This window comes from Gallinula chloropus (assembly GCF_964237585.1).
Source record: "Gallinula chloropus genome assembly, chromosome: 5".
Lineage (NCBI taxonomy): Eukaryota > Metazoa > Chordata > Aves > Gruiformes > Rallidae > Gallinula > Gallinula chloropus.
Genome location: NC_140090.1, coordinates 15,799,069 through 15,824,987, shown reverse-complemented (window position 1 = coordinate 15,824,987; position 25,919 = coordinate 15,799,069). Strand labels below are relative to the sequence as shown.

The following is a 25,919-nucleotide window of genomic DNA, read 5'->3' as shown; positions in this document are numbered from 1 at the left end:
TCACCTCACCCCATCTGTCACCCACCCCCTAGGGCTCTCCAGCCTCCACCGGGAGTCTCACACAAGCCACTCTCCTTCACCACCAGGACGGAGCTTTGGGCTGGATGAAGCATCTGCTAAGCAGCATTTTGCCTGTGGATCAGCAGTGGAGCATGATTTATTAATTAAGCATTGACACAACACTAGCTTTCTCTCAGCATTAACAACAAATAATTTCTCAACCAGATTACATACAGGTGCTTTGAAGAAACTAAAACCTGCTGATTTTATAATAGATGCTTTATTATATATCTTGGCACCTGTTGGATATCAAATAAGCAGAGATACATTGAGAATGACAATGTTTTATCACATATATTGAATACTTCTTGTTCTGCATTACCTTCCCTGTATCCTTTGAGGATATTGTTACCAATGTTCTTTCTAGTCTCAGTGTATCTCAAAAAACACATCTAGAATCATTCTCCAAACAGTGTAAAGTGGTAACACTAGTATAGCCACAAGAGTAAATCTCACATGAACACTCCAAAAACCTTGTACCAGGAGACTGACCCTGCAAACATGAGGATTTTCTTTTTATATTGAGCAATGACTGAAGACAAAAAAATCCTTACTACATCACCATGCTTTGGGAATATTGGTAATTGAGGGATTCTCTCTGCAAAGCACTTCACATGTCAAAGGAACAGAGCAGCTTGGCACCATGACAAACATTTTATGGGAAACCTGTAGGAAAAAAAAAAACACCAACTGCAAGAGAGCTGTTTATTTTCTTCCTGAGTATCCCTAAGGAGATTTCAGATTAATCATCCAAGGAAATCAGGTCTGCTTACTATTAGTATTATTGTTCCTGATGTTATTTTAGTCCCCAGGAGTGCTCACCACAGACCCAAAGCCCTTCCTTGGGTTAGCAGTCAAGCAATCCCCCACCTCACCTGATTTTTGACATAGCTTGTGGTATGGGCATAAGGCAAGAGATGTACACATACATACAGAAATGTAAAGAACAGAGAAACCAGAATTGATCAACTTCATCAGCAATGGCTTTTCACACACCAGCAGAAAAGCATTTTGCAAGGCATCATAATCAATGAACACTTTATTTTTATGCCAGGGTTGGGAAGTACATCCCCAGCCCTTACTGCTGGCACACTGTATTGACAAAAAAACCTTTCATAGCCCTCTCCAAATCCTACATTTGACACAAAAGCTGAAACCCAGGCTTTGGTATAAATTCTTATAGCTCAAGCAGTGATTATAAACATTACCCAGAGAAACCTAGTTTGGGCATGAGCTAGGAACCTCTGCTCAGTTGGTGTGACTGAGCCAGGTACAACACCCTATTCCCTTACAAAGTCTAAGTAAAACTACACCTGTAGCCATAACATGCCATCCATGATCTTCCTATCCATTAGCTCTCAGTCTGGCATAAATAGGGTCTTAACAAATCTCTCCGCAAAACACACAAACAATAAACCCAAACATTCTCCCTTTGTGCAACTGAATTTCCTTAGAGCTATTTCTACCATCCAAAGGAAAACTGCTTAATCATTTCTGAAACAAACTTTAATTCCCATTTCCTTTTCCTTTGCAAGTCTGCACAGAGCTCCCTTATAGGCAATCATCAGATCTGTCAATTTAACTCCATCCAGGGGCACTGGGGCTTTGTTAGCCAGGATTAAGACTTGAAGGTCTTCATAAATGCCTGCCAAAAGATGCTTGTGATTAATTGGCCATTTCCATTGTACAGAAAGTCAGTTTCTGGATATAACCAATAAATGTGACATCTCCGAGGATACAGCATCCAGGGTGATCAGCTGCAATCTCATTTGCAACAAAGTGAGTCAGGCTTCAACCCCAGTGAGGTTCTCACTCATTGTTTTGCTTACTGCTTTTTTGGGTACTTTTCCTTAAAAATCTAAGCCTGGATTAAATGAACAGGCTCATGGGAAGTATTAATGAGGTGCCTGCCTTGTGTTTAACTTCACTGGATGCCTTTACAAGGCAGCAAGGAAAATGGCTTCCCTGTTTTGTTGCAGGAAGGAATGCCTTATCCAGAGAGTTGCAGCTGGGACCCAGCTGCTTATTGGCAGCTCTGAGTAAATGTGAATAGCTTCGACATAAAAGTAGAAAGATGACTTGGCCTTTCTCCCTCTTGGAGCAATTGCCCACAGGGTAAAACTTTGGATAAATGCCTGATGGAAAGAGCAATAGTGTAGCCATCTGGCATCTAGCCCAATAGTTTTATTGGAATAAGTCCATGAAGCAGAACTTTCCGCAGAAGAATTGACTCTGCAATCGTTACCTAGTCTTTGCCAGGGTTCACACTTAGAAGTGGGCACCAGTAAGAAACTGAGGAATTATAAACTGAATTTCCTACAGAGATAAACAAAGCAGGACAAGGACACTGCGACCCCAATCAGCCTCGTATTTCTACCAGTATAAGCTTGGCAGCAAGCAGAAAGATGAAGTAGACAGGAAACTGGCACCCAAAGCAGAGCTTAGAAGCACATCTGCTAGCATCTTCCCTCACTGGGCTTCATGAGGTACACACTGTTATTGTCTCCCAAGGGACCTTTCCAAACACCTGCTTAAGAGCACAAGCAGACCAGCACTTCTATTTATGTTGTCTGCTTGGTGATTCCTCTCCAGAGATGCAAGCCTAAAACACTGTCTTTGTGTAGATGCTTCTCTGGAATACACCTGCAGGAAAAAGAATCTCAAATGTTGGTTTCCCTCTCTGAAGTAAAATCTGGTTTTGACTTTGAGGATCAGATATAAGCCCACAGGGCTGGTCCTCTGGCCATCTGTGACTCGTGAACACTTGGCACACTACAAAACTGTGCCTGTAATAAACTTAAAAATAATGTAATAATCCTTCTGGGGATTTAATAGTTCCCAGCTGCTGGTCTACCTGCCCAGTCCATTTTTTGTTTAGTTCATGCAATGGAAATAAATTAATCTACTAGGAAACATAAGGCAGTTATTGTGCTAGGAAAATTAGAAAGCTAAATGGGAAGGATTATACCACACCATCCAAAAGTCCTTCAGCAGGGAGCTAAGACTCTAAGGCCCAATGTTTATAGCTCCTCTTCCAGAAGAGGACAGCATCACTTGTTGCTCTCCCTCCTCACTGCCCCTCAACCTCAGGGTGCTGGATTTATACACTCATTTTTCTCCTCTGATGGGTCCCTTTCTATTCTCCAACACACTTCTCAGAGTAAAAATTTCCACTGGCACTGCAATACACCAGCAGAAGCATTACTGAGTGCTACAGAGAGACAAAGCACAAAGTGACAAGCCAACTCTGTTTAAAACTCCTTTTCCCCCATGTGATACTTACCTTTTTCACACTATGACAGAAACCACATGGAGAATCAGTCTTCTGTAGCACATACATGCAGCCCTTCAGAATTGCTGCCCACCCAGTAATTCTTCCACCTGTTCATTATTTTTATATATTTGCCTGAAAATTTACATCCCATTCTTTTTTTTTTTAGGCCATTTATGAAGCTTGCAACAGTAATTTCTTAGCTCTAATCTTCTCAGCTGTTATTCTCGCCATCTTTCTCAGTTTGGGGTCATTTCCAGTTTCCATGAAAGAACAGCACACAGCCTGAAATGACCACCCCTGGGAACAACTACTAGACATGGCTCTGTATATAACATTTTAGCTGCTTTTACACTTATTTCACCATACATTAAAATACACAACAGCTTCCAAGCCTGCTTACAAGAACATTATGTAAAACAGCATCAAAGTCTTACTAAACCCAGGATTTAAAAAAAAAAAAAAGCTAACCCCCCCCACCTGTTTCTTTCTCACAAAAGGTTGATTTAGGACCCTTTGTTCTTTTAAAAAAAAAGCCACAAACAACACACCAAGCTGATTTTCCTTTGCTTAATATCTTCTGAGCTCCTATTATTGATTTGATTACTTGCTATGGCAGTGTCCTGTACCTCTAGTAACTGGAGCACAAATAGTCTATAACTCCCTAGCAGCTTTACACTCCCTCACCCCTTTTAAAAAAGAAGATGCTATAGTTGCAATCTGACCCATCTTTTAAAGATGGGTCTCCTGAGATCCTTTACCCAGTTTTATATCTGCTTTGGATTAAATCCACCTGGCTCAACTGATTTGGAAACATCTCCACTCTTTAAGTACAGTCTGACTTTTCCTGGTTTATCTCAAATCACCTTTTGCTGCTGGTGTTAATTATGGCACTGCCTGATTGCAGGTGACCTTTGTAAGTGGACAGTATTCCACAGATGTCAATTATTTAAATAGCTCAAAAAGGCAGAAGCATATGCAGCAAGTCCAAAGGTTTCAGCCCAGGTGAAAACCATGTAGCTCTCAGGAGGAGTCTATGTAATGGAATTTCATTGCGTTCCTTTAATGTGGTTTTCTTTAAGAAGTAAAGAGAATATTCAAACAGCAAAAATTCTAAAAAATGTGAGGCAATTCTGACATTAAAGTTTGTCTTGCAACCATAGAAATAGTACTTTGCATCTCTATGTTATGATACAATTTAACTACAAGAGCAGGTATGTTTTTGTCCTGTAATGTTGTGGTCTCTTGTGCTGGTTTTTCATGGGATAAATTTCATTTTCTTCTCAGTAGCTGGTATAGAGCAATGTTTTGGATTTGTGCTGAAAGCAGTGCTGATGATACAGAGGTGTTTTCATTACTGCTAAGCAGTGCTTACACAGAGCTGAAGGTTTTTCTGCTTCTCACTTCACTAGCAAGTAGCTGGGGGTACACTAGGAGTTGGGAGGGGGCATGGTTGGGACAGCTGATCCCACCTGATTGAAGGGATATTCCATACTATATGATGTCATATTCAGCATACAAGGGGCTGAGGGAAGAAGAAGGAAGGAGGATGTTTTTGGATTAATGTTTTTTGCCTTTCCAACTAACAATTATGTGTGACGGAGCCCTGCTTTCCTGGGGATGGCTGAGCACCTGTCTGCCTGGGGGAAGTGGAGGATGAATTCCTTGGTTTGCTTTGCTTGTGTGTACAGTTCTTGCTTTGCCTATGATTCTTGCCTCATTTGTTACAAAAGTTGGGGGACATAAAGCAAAAGAGGAAATTTTTATGATTATGGTAACTGAATGGCACTTTAAGAATGAAATGCTGTGGTTTTGTTCAGCAGGTTGCCTGTGTTCTGATTTAGAGACCACTTGAACTCAAGTCTCTCACTAGTAGACACTGGTTATGTGAGTCACACTTTCTTAGTGCTGAGGTTGAGATACAGGTAGAGCTGCCTAAGTGCTGAGCACTCGCAGGTGCTCATGAAATGAGCTTCACTTTCAACACAGAAAATGCCTTATTAATCTCAGCATTCTGAAAAAAAACCCAGCTGCAAAGCATCTCATGGGGGCACAGAGGCTTCATAGGCAGTTGTAGCTTTTAAAATCCTTGTGCCTTTGTTGCCACGTGTAAGTTTATCAGCATTTATGTTGCGTGTTCTTGCAAAAATGAGCAAGTATTTCTGTGCAGCACTTACACGTTACGGTGGGCGTGTTACTGAGAGGCTGCTTCGCACAAGCTGTGGCAATGGGGTTTGGCCACGCTTTGAAATACAAGGGCAAAACAAAATACTGGATTGGACTGTCATTAAAGGCTTTCTGGCCTAGTGCATCAGCCTGGCACAGCACAGAGTGGTGTGAACCCCCGGGACCGAAGCCCGCCTCAGGTTGTGCACCTGTGAGGAGCAGGAAGGGAGCCTTAGTTCTATGCCAGTATGTTAAAAACTGGCCTGTTTTAATAGCCTAGCGTGTGCTGTTACTCTTTTATGGTACTTAGGCTTTGTAGGATGCATTTCTAGGACGGAATAAGATCCAGCAGTGTGCTTTTTTCCCCCCTCGTTTTTCGGTTCAGCCACTGGAGGGCAACGCGGTGCCGGTCACGGCGGCAGAGGCAGCGCCGCCTCACCGGGAGGCGGGCACCCGGCAGCACCGCTGGGCTGCGGAGGGACCCCCGCATCCCGCTGTGGCAGGTACCGGGCAGTTTAGAAAGCAAAAGAAAGCTTTAACATTGCACTCTCTTTGAAAGGTAGATTTTTATTGTTTTTTTTTTTTTTCTCCCTCCATTTAGCTAGGGCCAGGACAAGGGGAAAGGGTCTGAAGTTGCTTCTGGGAAATTTAGGATGGATATGAGGAAAAATGTCTTTACTGAAAGGGTTGTCAGATACTGGAACAGGCTGCCCAGGGAGGTGGTTGGGTCAAAATCCCTGGAGGTGTTCCAAAGAAGAGTGGATGTTGTACTTGGTGACACGGTCTAGTGTTGGACCTAGTAGGGCTGGATAGACGGTTGGGCTTGATGATCTTGAAGGTCTTTGCTAACCAAAACCATTCTGTGATGATCTAAAAACCTGTTAATAGGGGTGTCTGCTTAGGATGTTTGCGAGAGTTCTAAATCCATGGATTAGCCAGAGGATTTCTGAATTGAGGGGGTGTGAGGGGTCCTCAGCCTGATATCACAAGAGGTGAGGTATTTCCCACTGCTAGATAACTGAAAACCTGACATGCATTTCTACTCCTGAAATAACTCCGGCAGATTTTTTTCATTAGTTGTTAAATCTATTACAACAGATGACTTCTTTAATACATTTCAGAGAACTATCAGCAGTGTAGGCTCTGATTTTTCTTTAAAATTAATAGAAATAGTTTGGCCCAACTAAATTCCAGAGCGCCTGGGTTCCTAGAGAGGCCCAGAGAGTTCATGTCACATATGCTTGCTTCGGGGAAAGCAACAGCCCAGCAAGAGAGTAACAAATAGTGTTTAAAAAAGAAAAGCTAGAGCCAGTGTTTTAGGAAGAGATAGTGTAAATTAGATGTAAATAAAATTAAATGGAACCTTAGAAACTGGGGGAAATGTAGACTGCATTACAAGACACACCAAAGCAACAACACTTTCCCCAGAAGTCTCATACTGGTTGCTACAGTTTCAGACTGGGTTATCACAGAAGCACATCCATCTTGTTCTCCACATGCTCTTCACTTCACAGTCTTTCTCTCACCTCTCTCTGTGCGGTAACTCTTTGTTTGCAGCTGTTAGCAATCCAGCTGTGTTTTCAGCATCTCTGGAAAGGGCTTTCATGCAGAGGGATTGTTCTGGATGAGCTAACTAGGATAACTCGCTGTGTGAAGGATTTCCTTTGTGGATGCACAGGATAAGCCTTTAGTATCCTCCCCTCACCAGCATCATGCACGTATGCATGCACACACATACGCTTGCTGGCTAATGGCCTGATTTAATCTTCATAGCACAGGATTTGTTCCTTAGCCAGCCAGCCTGTGGGAGGGGACAGGAAAGTCTTCATCTGCCAAATAAGGCTCTTGCAGAGCTGGGGGAGAGGATCCTATTTAAAATCCTTATTTCTTTGTCTGCACCTGGAAGCAGATTGAAATCAGACTGAAGGGATGGAAGTTTGGATCTTTAGAGAAATATCAGCCTTAATGCACTCTTTAAATGGAGTATTGAAACACAGAGGATGGGATGTCATATTTTAAAGCTTTTAATTCTTGTGAGTTGCCAGTTTGTACAGCTCTGGGGGACAAAGCAGCAGTATGAAGGAGGGAGCCGCTATATGAAAGAAGGGATTAAATTGGGGTTTTATTTGCATAACTGGATGCTAACCCATGACACTAGCAGATACATGACAGTGTCAGATGTAAAGGCAGGCAAAGAATAATTTCAAGTTTTCCCTGTCAGTTAATTTTTGGAGGAATTCCTTGGAGGGAAGGGAGTCATCAAGATGACAACTGCTGATTTCTGAAGGTTCTTTGTATTAGACAAGGCAGATGTTCAGATTTTTATAACTTTCTAGTGAAATAAATGCCAAATTTAGCCATCCAGAGAGACTTGATTTCAGGGTGGAATTGAAGCCTCAGAGCAATCCTGATGTAGCTGCAAGGCTGGCTGAAGTCCCCACCACAAGAAACTCTTGCCTTAGAGCCTCTTTCAATATTAGAGTTCATTGTTTCATTGGTGTGTAATTGCATTGTGGAGGAGTGGGTTTATTGTCTGCTTGGAGTCACTAAAAGTAGCTCTCCCAACACATTGTTGGTTAGAACTGAGAAGTCATTTAGCAGTAATGCTACAGGTGCCTTGGGATGATGCTGCTTACTATATTAAATATTTCACTTTATTTCTTATTACAGGCAGGTACTAGGAATTATTTCTGCTCATTTATTAAGTCACAGGGGAGCTCATTTGAATAAATTAAGGAAGGTTAAAATTGCTGGTGTTTATTAATTCCGTGTGCAAGTTTTACATGGTTAAGGTAAATCTCCATGATGATAGAAGGATATTCTAGTAATTGCCTGTAATTATAAGGGTGGCTCACTACAAATACAATTAAATAAATCACAGTGAAAGACATTAGAACCTGACACTTCCATAGTTTAGGATAAGAAATGTATTTCAGAAAGAAGGACTGAATAAATGACATGCTTTCCTCAGGCCGACTACCCCAGAGGCTGCTGGATTCATGCCCAGCATTGGCACTGTAAAAGCCATTCACTTTACTTATGGTATTTGGGGTTGTTACGATCACAACTGCAGGCGATTCAGAAAACCAGGCTAGAATAAATTAAGCTATGCTTGTGTTATATCACAATAAGCCAGTTTGCTGTTATTTTGTACTAGAAATAATTGATTCACTTGCCTTATCACTATAGAAGCAGAAAAGATTTGGTGTATATATGAAGACAGTCAAAGGCACCTTGAAATATATTGGTCTTAATATACATTACTGATGGAGGAACTTGTAATAAACCAAGGCCTGAGGGAACATGTTGCCTGGCAGGTGGGTTTTTATCATATTTGCCAGGCAGAACATACTATCGAATTCAGTAGTTATCCTTTGTTGTCTTGTGAAGTTAAACTTTCAGCTGGAAGATATGCTTGGGAAAAGGAGCACAGAGATAGGGAGATCACATCTGGGCAAAAACTCTGTATCTTGGCTCCGGGTCAGATTCATCCACAGCATACCTAATTTCAGTAGATGCAAACCACAATGGGTTTTAGCTGCTCTGGTTTTGGATGAAGGTTTTATGATTTAGCACACTAAAAGCAAGGACATTTTTTTTAACAGAGACAAATGTATTGTTGGGCTGACTGAGTCATTCTCTTTATTCTAATATGTTCTGACAGACTTCACCTACCGTGTAATGATAAGAAATTAGAGAGACTGGAAGTTAATGGAACTAGATGACCAAAGGGGATCCATGAGAGCCCCTTAAGCCTTGTTTCTCTGGACTGTTTGTTCACATGCAGCCACACTTCACCTGTTTATGTGAAAGGATGTGTAGGGGGCTTTTTGAACCCCCTGGCAACTTACCCTGATCAAACACACAACCACAAGCCCTCCCTCATCATTAAGTGGCTACCTTTGGGAATAGAAAACAAGCAAACACTATGTCCCTTCAAATTCACCAAATTAATTGAAAAGTTGAGTTTCAAGTGGATTAATGCCCTGAATTTGCTTCAACCTCTCTCATTTTGTGAGTTCCCATTACCATACAGGAAATAAATTTGGATGGACTAATCTATTCAGAAATGGATCCACATTAATCTAACTGCCTCCACACTGACAAGTCTTTGGGAAGAAGCAGGAAGGGCACTGGTCCCATGGATAATTCACTGCCAAGGACAAAAAGGGCTTGAGCAAAATTGTGTACATCACAGAGGCAGGAGTGTGGGCTGTGCATCCTTATTTTCTCTCTATTGCTAGTGTAATTGCACCCTTTGTGCAAGAGTGGATTGGATTGGCTTTTCTTAACTAGTGGTTGCAGCTTCAAAAAGGTATCTATGTGGGGTGGCCATGTGGATCCATGGAGCCACCCCTGCTGATAGTCTAGGAGTGAGGAATGGCAGGATCCCAGCCTCATGATTCAAAGCACTGGACTGAGGGATTAGAAGGGTGAATTCAAGGGACTAATTGTGGTCAGAAGCACAGTTTACGCTGTGATTGTTTCAGTTACCCATCCCATTGAGTTTTTTTGGGAAGTCAGCAGATAGAATTGGTGGCACCTCTTCCCCAGTGAAATACATGGTGCAGTCACAGAGGCATGTTTTGCTGGGTACAAAGGTCTCCAATAGAAATCTCTGCCCTTCTCTTACAAAATTATTGCCTTGTACCTTTAAAGGTGAGAACTGCAAAGGCTAATGAGCTATTCTTTGGGCCCACTAACTCCATCCCACCGTGCCACACCAGGAGGTGAGTGTCCTTCACAAGGTTCTTTGATGGGGGTGGGAAGTCCCCAACATCATCTGCCACATAGGGAATCCTGTTCCCTTGGCAATGCTTGCAGCAAGCGTCACACCAACAGCACCTTCCTGGTATTTCCAGCTGTTGCATTGGACACAGCACTGCAAGTTTGAGGAAATCACCTGCAGGTAGCCTTTTGGCTCGAAGAGCTGTTACACCAAAGCTGTACTAGCACTGAGCTGGGAATTTCCTTTGTGTTTTCTAAAGATCCATGTCTTTTCCTTAGAAGAAAAAACTGTCAAGTAAGCGTTTGTCCTGTGCTAGGTGGGACTGTAGTATGACACTGTGGGAGAGCACCGAGGGTGTAATTCAATATTTAGACACCTTGAAGAACTGTATTGGTGGATTCTCCTTTGACTTATCAGAGATATATCTGGAATACTTATGGGTTGTAATAAATCTTCCCAGCACAGCTGTAAATAGCAGCTCCAAGTCTCAGACACTCCGGCTGTATTTGTAGAGATAAATATACATTCTGTTTTGGTATGGAAGAGTGTCCTTCCCTACAGATCCTTGTGACTAAAGCCAAACAGATACCCAACAAGTGAAATTAAATCAAAAAGTTTTAATTTGTGTGTTATGAAGTAAAACAAAAGAAGAACCTGGAGCCCAGAGATCTGACAGTCTTGGATAGGCACAGGTTAATGAGAGGCAAAACTGAGACCCATTTCAGACACACTTTCAAGTGGGTCTTCAAAGATAATGACTTGTAATCAATTACCAGCATAGAATGACTGTGTCCATCCCACAGGACTGTTTTTTAACACAAAGTCAAGCAGAAGCATGAGACCAACACTCTTCTAAAGCCATGTACATCTTTATTCTCCACCCAGGCCAGCAAGGATGGGAAAAGGGAATGCAATTAAAAATAACAATCAGCAAACACACACTATCTTTACTTTTAAAAAAACATCCAAAGTAGAGCAGCCAGAAACACACTCAACAATCAGAATAACTGGAATTCCCTGCAGTTTGGCAGTGGCATATAAGCAGAAATTATTTGTGGGTTTCTGAAAGCAGGGGTAGAACAAGACAAACTTGTGCTTTTTTTTTTTTTCATTATTACAACAATTGATGATTATATATTTTGCAGCAGGCAAACCGATCTGGGAGAGTAACGGGTAAGAGAGGAAGCTATCCAGAGTTGTTTTGAGAAAAGTTTGAATAAAATCTTTACAAATAGCACCAGAACTAACCCCAAACTTAAACTGCCCCTCACCAAAATCAGAACACCGACTTTGGCAGGAGCAGAGGCAAGCTTGGTTAAGTCTAAAGAAGTAGAAAACACATGATGAATTGTTCCAGAAGCATAGCTGCTACGGCAGAGGGAGGTTACTACAACTTCTCTGATACTCCTTTGTGTCTACATAGCAGTAAGAGGCACAGATTTGGTTTTGTCTCCACTCTGGCAGGCTGTTTGCAACCCTGAAAGCAAATCCTACATCTCAGCAGACATTTCACATGGCTGTATTCTGTAATGAGCAAGTATTCATCATTCAAGCCCTCTGTAAGCTGGAGACTCTTTGTGCTGCTGACCCCAGCCTTTCGTCTAGCCTTGAACAGCTGCTGTTTGGCAGTGACAGCTGAATTGGGTTTTCTCCCTCTGCAGCAATGCACACTTGCCAGCCATCCTTTCCTCAAAACCACTTGTTTGCTGCCTGTTGGGGCCAAGATACACAATCCATTCCTTTCAGGCCAGCAGTGTCCCTCTAGGCAAAGCGTGAGAACAGTTGCTGGTGGCCCTTCCTTCCCATTAATGCTTGATAAGCATCACGTCTTCCCACCCTCCAGCCATGTGGGAGCCTGTGATTTCCATGTGGAGGACTGTTAAGCAGAGTGGCTGTGCTGGGCCACTACAGACTGCCAGCGCTGGCATGACCTGTCCTCAGCTTCTCTGTTAATTCTGAGGCCTGTCAAGCTCCCTGATTGAAACAGCCCTGTGAAAGGCATTTTGCTGCTTGAACCAGTCCCAGGCATGTCAGCCTCTTTGAACCCCATGGAATTGCCTGCCATTGCCTCACAGGCTGGGGTAAATTTTTCAATTCATTTATTTTTTCGTGGAAGTTAGTCATTGCCTTTAAAGACTTACCCAGTAAAAACTGAAAGCTGTGCATCAGGAAGCAGCAAACACAACCTGGCTGTACCTGTGAAGTGGCTTGTTCCTTATTCCCACTGTTAATCCTCAAGCCAGTGCTAAGAGGCTGCTTGGGCTGGAACTTCTGGAAGGGGATGGACCGACGATGCACAGAGACTTTACTTACTTCTCAGTGTCAGGCCTAGAAGATCAGATAGAGGATCAGATGGACTTGTTTAAAGGTTACAGGTTCCCAGATGTCCTAACCAGGACAGTCAGTCAGTGTAGTCTTGACTGCATCCTTGAAATGCAACATGAAGCATTATTTCTGGTGAAATCCAGCTTCTGAACGCTTCTCTATACCATCCTAAAGCTAGAGCAGCTCCCTGTCTGGCAGGGAGACTGGGGAGGTGAAGCACCTATACAGACATGGGTGACTGTGCAGCCCGACTGGCTGCACGCTATGAATTATCTACCTACACACATGCAAACGGTGGGCTCCTCTGGGTTGGGGCTGAGCCAGACTTTCTAGCAGCACCAGCTGAACTAGAGCACTCAGAAAATTAATCAAGTTTCAGACCTGTTAAGTCAGTCCCCATTAGAGCCCATTAGAGCTCTCTTTTATTTTCCTCACGCTCTCCTTAGGCCAGAACCCTGACAGTTAATCTAGAAAAAGAATTTTTCTGCTGGTCATTTTTTTAAAGAGACAGATTAAATTTATTCAGCCTAATGTGGCTGCCTCAGCCTGATCTGGGAGCCCACTAAGATGCCATGAAAAGTCCCAAAATAAGGGAAACCAATCATGAAAATGAGACATGAGGGGAGGAGGATGTATAATCCATTGCTCTTCCATCTAATTAACCAGGGAGTGTGTGTGGGGTGCAGGTTTCCAGAGCTGAGGCACTAATGCAGTTTGCTGCACTTGTTGGAAGGACTGGAAAAGGGCCCTTTCTAGGAAAACTGCAGGAACATCACATTTTGCAATTCAGCCTTCACCTCTGCATGATTTCCTAGTTTCTGAAGATAATACACTAGCAGAGACTTGCCTTTACTGAGTCCACGGGTCACTGTTATGTCCCATTCCCTAAAATCAAACTTTACAGAAGTGGACTTTTCAACATGTATCTCTGCTACCCCACAAACAGCTCAAGCCCCACAGACCTGGATCTTCTCACCATTCCCAGAAGTTGTAATTAGCTAAAACAGATGACAAATCCTTGGAGAGCCATGCACCTCCCCACCCAGACCCTTAAAGCTAACACACTTGCATTCTGTGACATTTAAAGAGCACTCCTAGCCCAATATTTTATTCATTAATTTATGTTTAAATATAGATAGATATGTATATATTTAAAAAACAGTGTGTTATTTTCTAGGTGAAAACCATTCACATATGACCAAAATAGCCAGGACAAAGGCTCAGACTGCCGAGGTTTCAACCCCTTGTGCAGAGCTCTTGCCAGAGAGACTACCTGAGATATTGTCAGAATCTAGCAGCTCAACAATGCTGTATGGAGAGCAATCTTCCAAACCCAGCTTGCTGCAGAGCCAGCCACAGAAGCCCTTCTCCATATCCCTGACAGCATGCCACCAGTACCCAAAGGACCATGCTACCTGGGCCACAGCCGAGTACAGGCCTAGGGAAAAAGACACAACCATAATTATAATTGGGTAGAAGATGATCAAAAAGGGACAGAAGGTGATTTTGTGCCAGAAGGTCCTCTCTTCGTTGTACACCAAGAAGATGTTGTACCATGTAATGGTTCCATAGTAGAATGAAACCACGAAGGACACTACAAAAATGATGGGGATGCAGATGATGGTCCAGAGGACGATGTGGGGTCCTCTGTCCAGCCCAACATCACATTTCTTTTTCTTCTCAGGTACATCCTCTTTAGGAGGCTCCTTTGACTTAGCCAGTTCCTGCAGCTCTTTGTCCGTTAGTGTGACGTGGATGTCCACCATCTGACCCTTCTTCTTTCCCCTGGTGATTGTTCCAGTCAAGGTGACATAGCGGCTGTCTAAAGGCATGTTCCAGACACCTACAAACACAGATAAACTCATCTACATTATATTTATTTTCTGTATGGAGTATTTTGTGTAAATCCCCAAAGACATTAAAGGCAATTAGATAGTGCACATGGAGTTATAGTTAAATTAAAAAAAGATGGAACACAAGAAACAGTGCAGTATAAAGAAAATTATCACGAAGACAATGGAAGAATAGCTAAAGAGGGAGAATATAGGAATTCCAGATGACAGAAATCCCAAGGGAGGAGAATGCAGCATCTGCACTGGGGACAATATGTGAAGGGATAGTACTGCAGGAGTATATGAGAAAAAGTGGCTGCAAGATGTCCCACAATGACCTTGCCAAATAATCACTCTTAAGGAGAAAGCTGTGCTGAGAATATGCAAACAGAAGGCAACAGCAAATCCTAGATAATGAGTAAAACTCCCGATCACAGGTAGATCCACTAAATCTATCAGCTTCCAGCCTTTCACTTAGCAGGCAGTTGTTTTAGACATGGACAGGGGCTTGATCACAGCATCATTGACTTAATGTATGGTCAGCATTTTTCTGGATCGACCCCAACCAGCACATGCATTTAAAACTAAGAATGCAGTAACAACCAACCTCTGCAAAGAACTGCAGGAGACACCCCAAATCAGCCTGTAATGCTTTTCATTTCAGTACATTTTCATGTGTGAACTCAAGCTCTCCTTGCCTACCGTCTTGGAGAGGATCGGTCTCACAGTCACTTCCATTTCACCTTAGTGCATGCTGGCATCAAAGCAAAGTTTATGGAAAGTGAGTGTTCCCAGCAATACCTACCATCTGTCATGGACTGACCAAGGAACTTGGAGCCTTCCTCAGAGCTCCTCTCCCCTCCTTCTTCATCTGCTTGTTCTTCTTCCACCTTATTCTCATTGTCCGAGCGATACACTATTATTGACTCTGGACGGGACTCTTTCTTCTTCTTTTTCCTCCGGTCCATAGTGGCTTCCCCATCAAAGGTGACAGTGGTTGCCACAGCCCTTCTCAGGGAGCTGCAGCGAGGGCTCTGGCTTCCAGACTTGCTCTCTTTCTGCACAGTCTCCTCCATCCCGCTGCTGCTCTCAAGCACTTCACTTGGCATCTTGTAGCACTCGTTTCTGATCTAACAGCTCCTGCACTTAGAAGTCATTGATTAGACAATGGTCCCAAGGATCCTTTGTTTTGATAAGATGTCCCACTGCTGACATCCAAACTATGCACTCCATTCCCAGCCTAAAATGAGAGAGAAGGCTGATAAAGTGTCGTCCTACTACCAAGCAGAAAAAATTGCCAGAATTTTCCCATAAAGGGTTACTTCCAACTGGTTTAAATGTCATCTGAAGATCCTTACTTCAGTCCTGAACAGCAATTTTATTACATGAATACATGTTTTATAATATCATCTAATCCTGATTCTCAGGTTCAAATTTTAAATATAACAAACCAAAGCTAGTGGAAAAGGAAAGGGTATTAACATTTGTAAGACGAGATTAAACACAGCTTACCGGGTGAATTTAACATTCCTCTGCGATGCTGGAAGCAAACAGTAGACAATAGTTTTGGCCCACATGCATGAGAATGAAGGAATGAAAAATAGATGAAAAAGGAGTTGACTGATTTAAGGGACTGGCCTGAATTAGAGGCAAGTGCAGCAGGAGCACCGTGCTCATCCTGCATTACAGCAGCTGTACAGGGGACAGCCTTTCTCAGCTTGGGTCTTCTGATTTACTGCCCATTGCAAGGGTATTACAGAAAGTAATCAAATGATGTCAACATGAATGAAGTTTCAAACCTTACCAATTTAGCATTATGTAGTGCTATCAAAACTTAAAATTACAGTATACACAGTGGATTCAAAGCAAAATTAATATTAAAAGGACTTCACTGGACGGGGAATTGGAAACAACAGCAAAGTCTTGTGATTGTGCAGGGAAAACAACCCAGATCTTTGGAAATCTTTGTAACAAATGTAAGGGTTCAGTTTTTCACTCCTCATTCCAGCAAAATTAACAGCAATATCAAGTGACACTGTTATCTTTGGAAAAGATACCTAAGCAAAAACCATATAATTAAAATGCACTGAGGCAGACAAATCCTGCTCCATGAACGTGGAAGAAGCTGGATTAATGGTTCTCCGATTTCATAACATTTAAGAAACCGACTGTGCCAGGTATTCATGGAGTATTTAGGTACAAATCTGAAGACACTGAATAACGTTTTAATAATGTTTTAAGAGCTCTGTTGAACATTTACATGAACATTAATGTTTAAAAGAATACATGACCAATAATTAAGCTTCTACCTAGTATCTGAGTCATCTCTTTAACGGGAAACTAAGAATCAGTTATAGGTTATAGCCCACACAGTGCTGTGGAAATTGTTTTACTTCAACAGGTGCTAAAAAAAATATTCAGGGTTTTTAGTCTTGGCAGTGTGATCCTGGTTTTCCCTCTGATAGAAAATTCTTTTGATTTGTTTTGAAATTTATTGCAGAACTTTAGATCAACTATCTATGCATCATAGACTCACACTCACATACACACACAATTTTGTTTGTTTTACTTGGACACCTAAGACCATGGCCAGTTGGCTCTATGTGGCATTAAAGAATTCAACAGTTCAAAATATTTTTTGCATTATAGAAAATAAATCTTCCCTGGTGATCAGAAGAGATAAAAAGGAATTGAATACCCCAGCATACCCTAGAAGTTGGACTACTTAAAAAGTATGGATAGGAACAGACTGTTTAGATTTCCATCTGAGTTGACACCTGCCGTGCAAAACTTTGTGCCTAAGTTTGCAGACATACTGGAAAACAGCTCTATAAAATACTAAATTTACTGCAACTTCCCCTCCAAAAGATACAGTCCTCAATATGGTTCTTGTACCTGGTCTGCCTGAGGAGCGTGGCCTTCACATCTGTTTGGAAGCATTGTGCAGATAGGCAGTTTTCCACATACCATAATGTAAAAGAGGAATGGGATATGCAAGAAACTTCACAGTGAAATCTAATGCTTTGCTTTCTGCTGCCCCTTCTGACTCCAAAGCAAACCATCCACTGACTTCAAAGACGAGTCCCTGAGGCAACAATGAGATTCCCCTCCCATAGGCGGTGAAAAGAAAGCAGGCCTGGAGCCCCAGCCAGAAGCATCGCTGCTGGGATCATCTACTAAAAGTCTGGATACGTAGAAGCTGATCTGTGATTAGATTCCCAAAGTTCCTGGCTGTAGTTCCACACTCAGTCCCTAGTGCCTTGAAAAGGGGATCAGTAGTAACATTTAAAAATAACCCAAAGTACAGGCAAAGATTTGTAGTTGGGCTTTTTTTTTCTTAGAAGTTCATCCAGCTGTGACCTTGGTTAAACTCACTGTAGAGGATAAACTGTTAGTTCTCAGTGTGATGCCAAAGCCTAAAGGACTATGTTAACTTTGACTATCCAAGGAGGAGCATGGTGATGTTACTTTTGAATCTGTTCCAGATAGGATTACTACTGGAAACCTGTTCTTGTGCTCACCAGGCAGGCAGGCAGGATGCTGATTAATGACCAGAAGGTGCCTATACCTGAATTATTTTACTAGGTCTGATGTTCTCACCCAAACTTGTTCCCACTGTGAGTAATCACCAGGACTAGAAAGGAATACCTCAACGGCAGGGGTATCAAGGGGTGGCAGTTCAGTTTCTTTTCCTCTTGCTCCTGACCTGAGGAGAGGTGAAGGAATGGGCAATGGGGGGCAAGCCCCTAAGAAGCACCATTGCTGATGCTGGGTCAAAGCCCCTGGGAAGTGAAGGAATCCAGATTATTCTTTTCAAGGCACAAGGAAGTAAAATCTGATGTCAAGTCTGTCTATATCAAGAGAAGATCCCTATTTCCAGCAGAGGAGGATGCAGGAAGATAAAAAGCTGAAGGATACAAATACAGGGCAGAAGTTGGGTAGGTGTTTTAACAAAGTGGGTAGGTGTCACTTGATATGCGTCATGAAGGGCTGTGGAGAGTTGTCCCATCACTGGAAACTTCCAAATCTGGACTGTGTGTCTTGGCAGCAGTTTGGTCACCAGAACTCGACCAGAAGAGGTGTTAATGTGGGAAAGTCCTCTGGCTTGTATTAGGGAGCAGTCGGATTAAAAGATCACAAAGACCCCTCCTGATCTGAAGTCTGTTTTCACAGCAGATGATTAATTTTTTTGCTCTCTGTCAAGGAGAGATCTGAGATACCCTCTGCCACCTGGTTCAGACCTTCTGAACAAAACTCTTTGAATCACCATCAGACCCACATCCCACTGGGATGCTGGTGAATCAACTAGATTCATGTCCCAGTCCCATTTCTCCTGGGAATATTTTCTCCATAACTGTGAAAAACAGGCTCTTGCAGAAATCACAGTAGTGCCTGCAAAGATTATTTTTTCTCTCTCATCCATTTCTTTACACCCTGTGAGAAGGCAGTCAGCCCTCAGCACTACACAGCTGTACACAGCAGCATCTCTTTCAGCCATACACCGAGATCTTCACCCCTGGAAAGCCTTGCTGTGAAGCTGAAGGATGGCAATTGCTGTGCCTGTAATATCAGTGATGTCTCCCATAAGGGAGCACAGGGGCAGACAGGAATCTAATAACTGTCCATGGGAGGGAGGGAAAAGAAATGGTCAAATTTCAGAGATAGCAGGGAGCAGTTTATTAGCCAAACAAATTGCTATTAATCTCCGTGTGAAAACAGATGGAGAACCCTGGGGAGGCGGCTCTGCAAAAACACTCTGTGGAGGAATTTTTAGAAGCATAGTGTCTTCTGTTACTATGCAGGAAAGCTACTGCTGCTTACACTTCCCATGACAGTATTAGTCTTTGACACACAAAATAGGAGCCTGAACGCTTGGCCTTGCACCATTTAGGTCAAAGGAAGTTTTTTTCCATTGGTTTTCAGGGCTCGATCCTGCTGCTAACAGAAAAGAAATGATCCGGTTTGAATGATCAGAGCAGACATGAGAGGAAAAAATGTAGACAGTACGCAGTGAGGAGCATCAATTTTTATTTTTATAGTCACATAAAATGTACAACACATAAGAAGAGCTGGCACTGTATCTTCACTCGCATCATGCAGGGGTTACCTGCAGAAACAAAAACCAGCCTGTGATTTAGAAGCACTGAGCATCACCCAGGACAGGGAAGACGTAAGGGGACATTTACCCCAGAGAATTACCTTGAGATAGAGCTCCCCAGCCACAGACCCTCCTCTGCCAGCTCCTTATACTCCATAGTCTCCCCATCTCAAATCCCTTCTCCACTCAACCCCACCTCTGATTTTGTGCGTGTGCCTGTGTGTGTTTCTGAGGATTCATGTTACCCAGAGGATTATTTCCAATCCCTAGTACTTTTACAGGGGTTATCTGCTGGCAGATTGTACACATGAAAAATAGACATTATCAGATACATCCAGCTGTTCAGGACAGATCTGATTGTCACCAACCATGTTATGACAAAACAGACTGGTCTAATGCAGGACTCTACAAAAACATGTGGCTCCAGACTCTACAAAAACATGTGGCAAGGCCTATATAGGAAAGCACATTTCATTCAGACCTCATGCTGGGAGAGGGTCAAATGATAGGGCGCCGTCAACAGCTTTGGATCTGTTTTAAATACCTAAATGACTCCACATGATCTTTCACATCCGCAGCCTCACCATACCCTGCTGAAACAGAGGACAACCTCTGTCTCCATTTCGTGGTGAAATAGCTCAAACTAGATTACACAGTTATCTCAATCTAGCAAATCCTCAAGGCTGTGATGAATGACATGTTAGAAGGCGAGGCAAGAACAGCCTCTCTCCATCAGTACTAGTGTCTGTGCAGCTTGTGGTGAGATTCACAGGGGGATTTATCTCACTGAAAATAACTCTTTTGCATTTTAAAAGAAAACAAAATGTTATTTTCAGCCAGACTGAAAAACTATCCCTCATGGCAGTTGCCCATTTCAAGGCTGCATTAAGTGTGTGTATAACAATATCAAGAAGCACAGAGAAACATCTGCCTATGCCATCGCAGCAAGGTAGGAGAAAGCAAATAGCAAAGTTCATACATCACACCCCTCTTTCCCTCCCCGCTTAATCCACAAGCTTCAAAACATTTTCATTTCTTGGAGAGAAACAAGAAAAATGGGTGTGCATCCAAGCAGGAGCAGATCTCAAGCTGGATTGCTGAAGGCAGAAGATGTTACCCGTCTGTGCACCAGAGCAGAGAGGATAACACAGTAAGGTGACTCGTGCCACTAAACCTTTATGGGTGCTTGCTAATGGAGCCCCTTTAGCCCCATACCTACCCTGGAGCAGAGGGTGCTAAAACCTCAAGCTAAAAGTGAAGGGAAGATTGGGCAAGCGACACAATCTTTGCAGGCAAGTGCCAACAGATCCAGGTTTGCCCAGTCCTTCAGATGTATCACTAGCACATGTCTCTTGCCTGTCAGCAGGTGGTATTAGTGCCAAAACAGCCCCACACTACTGCTGTAAAGCAGCTTCTGAAGCAATCCTGCTGGCACCATGAGCCTGACCTGCCCCAGCCAGCACAGGTTGACCATCACTGAAGGTGCAGCAAGAGTAGACTTGTTTGAATGTGGGCAGGGGCTTGCTGGCTCCTGGTGCTCCTGAGCCTTTGCTCTCCTTGCCGTCCTTCTGTGAGACATCCAAACACTTGCTGGCAGTATTCTGACAGATACAGCCAAAACAACAAAAAAAGTAGTGGGGAGAGGCGTTCCAAAGTATCACTAAATTTTTTCTGGATGACATTTTCAAAGTATTTTTTTAAAAGTCAAGGACATTTTACAGTGTCTGTTTTATGAATCAGGTTTTTTATTTTCCTCTGCTGTTCCATAACTTTTCCAAATGTCACAGAATAATAACTGCTGTGTAGATATTACTAAAGGCTGGAAAACAGCATACAAGAATAGCTGTGCATTTTTATTTTATTTCAAATGAAATCCCCAATCTGTTTTCTTGCATATCAACTCTTTCAAAATCCCCAAACGGTACTGTTGTACTTTTTTTTTTTTTTGGGCAAAAACCTGAAGTGCTGTCTTTCCATTTTGTCCCCACTCCTTTGTCCAGACTGCTAGAAGAGAAAATAAGACAAGGGACTCAAAACTTCCTACAGCCTCTACAGGATAAGATTTGCTTTTGTTTATTATATTATAGAGGGTAAACAGAGAGGAGTATATATTACTTAGCTTATATTTATTGTACTGTATTATAAAATGTTAATGAATGGCACATGCACGTTAGCTTTTAAAGACAAGCAGGGCTTTAAAAGGAGAATGATTTGGAAATAGAGGTTGGTTTGAACTCCTTGAAGCAAACCAAATGGTTTAGAGAAGAATGTTGGAACAACTTCCCTAAATCTTGTAGGAAAAACATCTCAATGATAAAGTGGAGACATGCTCTCTCTGTTCCCCTGCTCTACCCCTCACTTTGACATTTGTCAAAGCAGGCCATCCCATACCTTGACACAGCAGGTGTCCATTGTAATCCCCACTCCATCCACCAGGTCACTGCTGGATTACACAGTACGGTAGGAACAGCTGAACCAAGTGGGTCCCACCAATTTAAGCCCAGCATCCTGCTTCCACATCAGTGCCCTTAGCTGGGATCAGGTGCAGCATCTGTTTTTATTGGTATAATACCAGATCCATCCTCAGTTTGAAGCCTTCATATTACACGGGATTGGAAGATGCACAAGGAACTTGCTCCAAAAATTATGCCAGTGTTGTGCTCCCTCTAAGCACCCAAGCAAATGTGGAAAAAAGTAACCACAGAGCAAGCATGCAGTACATGAAAACTGTCCTGAGCCCCTCACCTCCCTTTCCAAAGTGCAGAGAAAACACCTTCTACACAGTGCACACCCGCACACATATGCAAGTGTGAAACACTGGGAATTGCTGTGTCTGAAGACTGGAGAGCCATGAAGCACCAGTGGTGGGTGTGAAGCGCTTGTGCTAATGCAAGACAGGGCAGTCCTAGCTCGCTAGAGATCCGACTGGCAGGTGATTATTGCAATGAAGGTTTGCAAGACCTCCACCTCCTTTCCTTAGGAAATCATACACAGCATTTGCCAGGATGTTTTAATGCATGATGACCTTTACAGTAACTGAAAACTAGGATGTGTATTAGCACCTTGGGGTTTCTTCCCTTCCTACTCCGATCTCTGATCAGCTTGGTCTTCTCTCCTTTCCTGCCCTGCCCTGTGCTGGGAAAATCAAGCACCCCAGTGCTCTACTCTACAAGGTAGGAAGAAATCACACATGTAATACCTGCAATTAGAGAGCAAGACTTTGCAGCCATGCAGGGCCATGGAAAACAGTTAATTGTAAATCCAATCCAAAAATTATTATCTGAAATATACCGACACCAAACTACATCCCACAGTTTTTATTTGGGCAAGATATTTGGGCGCTTCAGATCAGAGCTTTCTCAGAGTTACACCCAGCTGTAGCCCTGGGGTTGCTGAAGAGCCAAACTGCACAGAGAAAGAACTGTAAGATTCCCCTGGGAGTGATTCAGGATTGCTTAATGCATTGCACAGTAAATATAATCTAAGATATTTAGACACTATCTCCAGCAGCAAGAATTAGTTGGCTCAGGGGACTCTTGATTGGATACAAGCGCAGATACAAGTTCGTGGTGCCAAGGAACTAGAATTGCAGACAAGTGAATGCTTCAGTGTCATTAGTATGGCATTAGCTTGTTGTGTGATTCTTTAGCAAATCTGGCCACATACTAGTTTCCAACTGTTTGATGCTGATATTGTGCATCGTGCTCTGTTATAACTATGCTTTGAGTGGGGTGTCTGTCTTCAGTATCTCCTGTACTTTTTTTTAGTCATGTGAATGAAATTCCTAAGGAAAATTATGAAAGGTTATAAAATCCTGATTATCTCCTAATTAGACTGAAATCCTCCCAGATGTCACTGAGACTAAAGTACCATTCCAAAGGGGAAGTCCCTAAAGAGGCGAATTGACCAGAGAGCCTGACTGTCAGCTGGGGCTGACCAGGAGGTGTTCCTACATGGAAACCAGAAGCCATGAAACATAAAGGTTCTCACTTGCCAGTGAGAGGTGATGAAAGCAGAAACAGCCACAGGAAAGAATGCACAGACAGGAGGTGAAAGCAGTAGGGATTTCCCAAGAGGCCTTTTGTGTAATCCCACAGCAAGGTCCAGAGATGCAAGGTAACAGAAACTCACACTGTTTTTCATTGGGTCAATCCAGGCATTTCATGTCGTTGGGAGGCAGGGGGGAAGAAATTATTGTTGTTACACTTCATGCAATTTGGATTCCCAGAAGAAAGATACAAACCTGGACCATCCATGAGAGTGGGGATCTGGGAAAGCAAAGGCAGTTGGAATACAAGCCTGTTTTTTTTCTTCAGGCTAGCTATCAGAAACCCTCTGTCAGAAATCATCTTAAAATTTTCTTTCTCACATGGAGAAGCTTCTTATTAAACCTCCTCTGCTCCCACCAGCTTTTTGAGACTGCTGGCCCCAGGCACACCTCACCCAGTGCTTGGATGCTGTGGAGGTTCCTCTCCTGTTCGATGCCATCTGTTTACTCACATCAGGTTGGTATTTAACAACACAGAGACCTCCCCCCTTGCCAATATGGATTACGAGCTATAGGAGGGCACAGAGCCCCTGAAGGACAGCAGGCTGTAAGGAATTATTAAGATAGTACATATTGCAGCCAGGATTTTTAAAGCACAGCAGTGTGCTGGACTGGCAGGTGTGATCAGCTGAATAGCTGAGCCATAGGCTGGCAAAGCACAAAATCAGCTTTTGACAAAAGTAGCCCTTTCTGAAAACACAGAGCTTCCTATTCATCTCAACAAATTGAACTAGTTCATTCAAAGCCAAGACACAATCTGGGAGCTGTAAAAACAGGAAATCCAGTTTTTCCTCTTCAATCTATAAATAAAGAAGTAGATGCTGAAGAGTGACATGTGCTAATCCCACCACTCCAAAGAGGCTGACAACTGGGAAAAAAACATTGTTAAATTCTTTTTCCTAAATGTGTAATTTTGATTTTTGAATGATTAGTATTTTAAGTGGTAGATATACCAAGGAAAAAAAATGCAGATGTTTTTTAACTTCAAAAAATGAAAATGAAGACTCTGATGCTTTAAATGCAGATTTATTTTCTTTCAAATGCAAGCTGACACATACTGGAAAAAAGGAAAAACAAAACCAGCTGTCTAATCAGACACTATTTCCTAACACATAAAAATTAAGAGTCTGAACATTAAGTTTATAGAATAACATGAATATGTAAGAAGAGCCTTCTGCTTACCGAATTTACCACTATGGCTACATGTAGTGACATACCAACACGTTTTAGTGCTACCAATAAAAGAAAATGAACATTCCTTTGTGAATAAGAAAGTACAAGTGTACAAGATTAAAATTGATTTTAGTTAATAAGATTTTCTTCTTTCCAGCTTAAATAATTTTGAATTTCAACCACTGGAGTAAAATCGATTCACACAAAGGTACGCTTTGAGTCCTTGGTTGAAAGGCAACCCATGATAGTGAATAGAAGCCATTACCTTACTGGAAACATCTGTGAGCATTGGTTTTCTCAGCTCTGCCCTTTGTACTAGAAGGGGCTACTCTCCACTGAATGCCAAGGAATGGATGTCTCCTTGTCTCCTTACTCTCCAGTCTTTATGCCTTTCCTCATTCTCCTCTCACCCATCACTCACATTTATTTATGTTAAGCCTCTTAGTTGTGGCATTTCTGTGGCTACTGAGAAATTCCAAAACCCTCCAAAATTTATCCTGATAAAGAAGAAATGTCATTTGATAGTGCTTTGCAAGAAGAACACTGAAATCGAGCAAATCATATGAGCAGAGAGGCCCACTGGATTTTCCTTGGTGACCTGTGGCTCAGTTGGGATGGCGGGCAGGTTGGAATATGTAGATCTAGTTCACTAGCACAGATAAGTGCTTCTCCTTGGGATTAATTAATGATCACTCTGATTCAGCCTGCCTAAGATATGTAGGGCAGCCAGAGAGAGTTAATGGAGATACGTGGAGACTACAGATCATGGAGGATAATTGAAGCGGGAAAAAAAAATATACTTGCAGCGTCACCCACAGGCTTCACATTTTTGCCCCCAGAAAGTAATGCTGTGCTTCAAACCACTGAACTGTTTGAGGAACATTAACCCACCCAGAAGGCAACTGGGTTGTCTAACTGTTGCTTTACCAGTCCCAGTCGGCAGGCAGAAGTCCACTCCTGTCTCGTCACCTTTGCTATACGAGCCCGGACACACTGTTCATTTCTCTGTGCCTCCCCCTCCCTAGACTTAAAAGGAGGGTATACAGCTACCCTTGAAACACACTGAGCTTTCAGGATAAAGATGTTATCTTACAATTGCCTCTGATCTAAAGTATTAAACCTTAGAATATGTTTTGTGAAAAGTAAATAAATCAATTTAACAAATGAGAAAGCCAAACCAGACTCAATGATTCGCCTGCTTTACTTTGTCACTCTCT

General features: G+C 42.5%; 1 protein-coding gene across 1 annotated transcript; it reads right to left on the bottom strand.

The window, feature by feature from the left end:
* Nucleotides 1–13,771: 13,771 nt before the first annotated feature.
* TMEM169 (transmembrane protein 169) lies at nucleotides 13,772–15,492 on the bottom strand (the record flags this gene model as incomplete). Its single annotated transcript, XM_084264727.1, has 2 exons — nucleotides 13,772–14,394; nucleotides 15,189–15,492. The coding sequence occupies 2 exons, from the start codon at nucleotides 15,490–15,492 to the stop codon at nucleotides 13,772–13,774; spliced, it is 927 nt and encodes a 308-aa protein (XP_084120853.1).
* Between the last annotated feature and the right edge of the window lie 10,427 nt (nucleotides 15,493–25,919).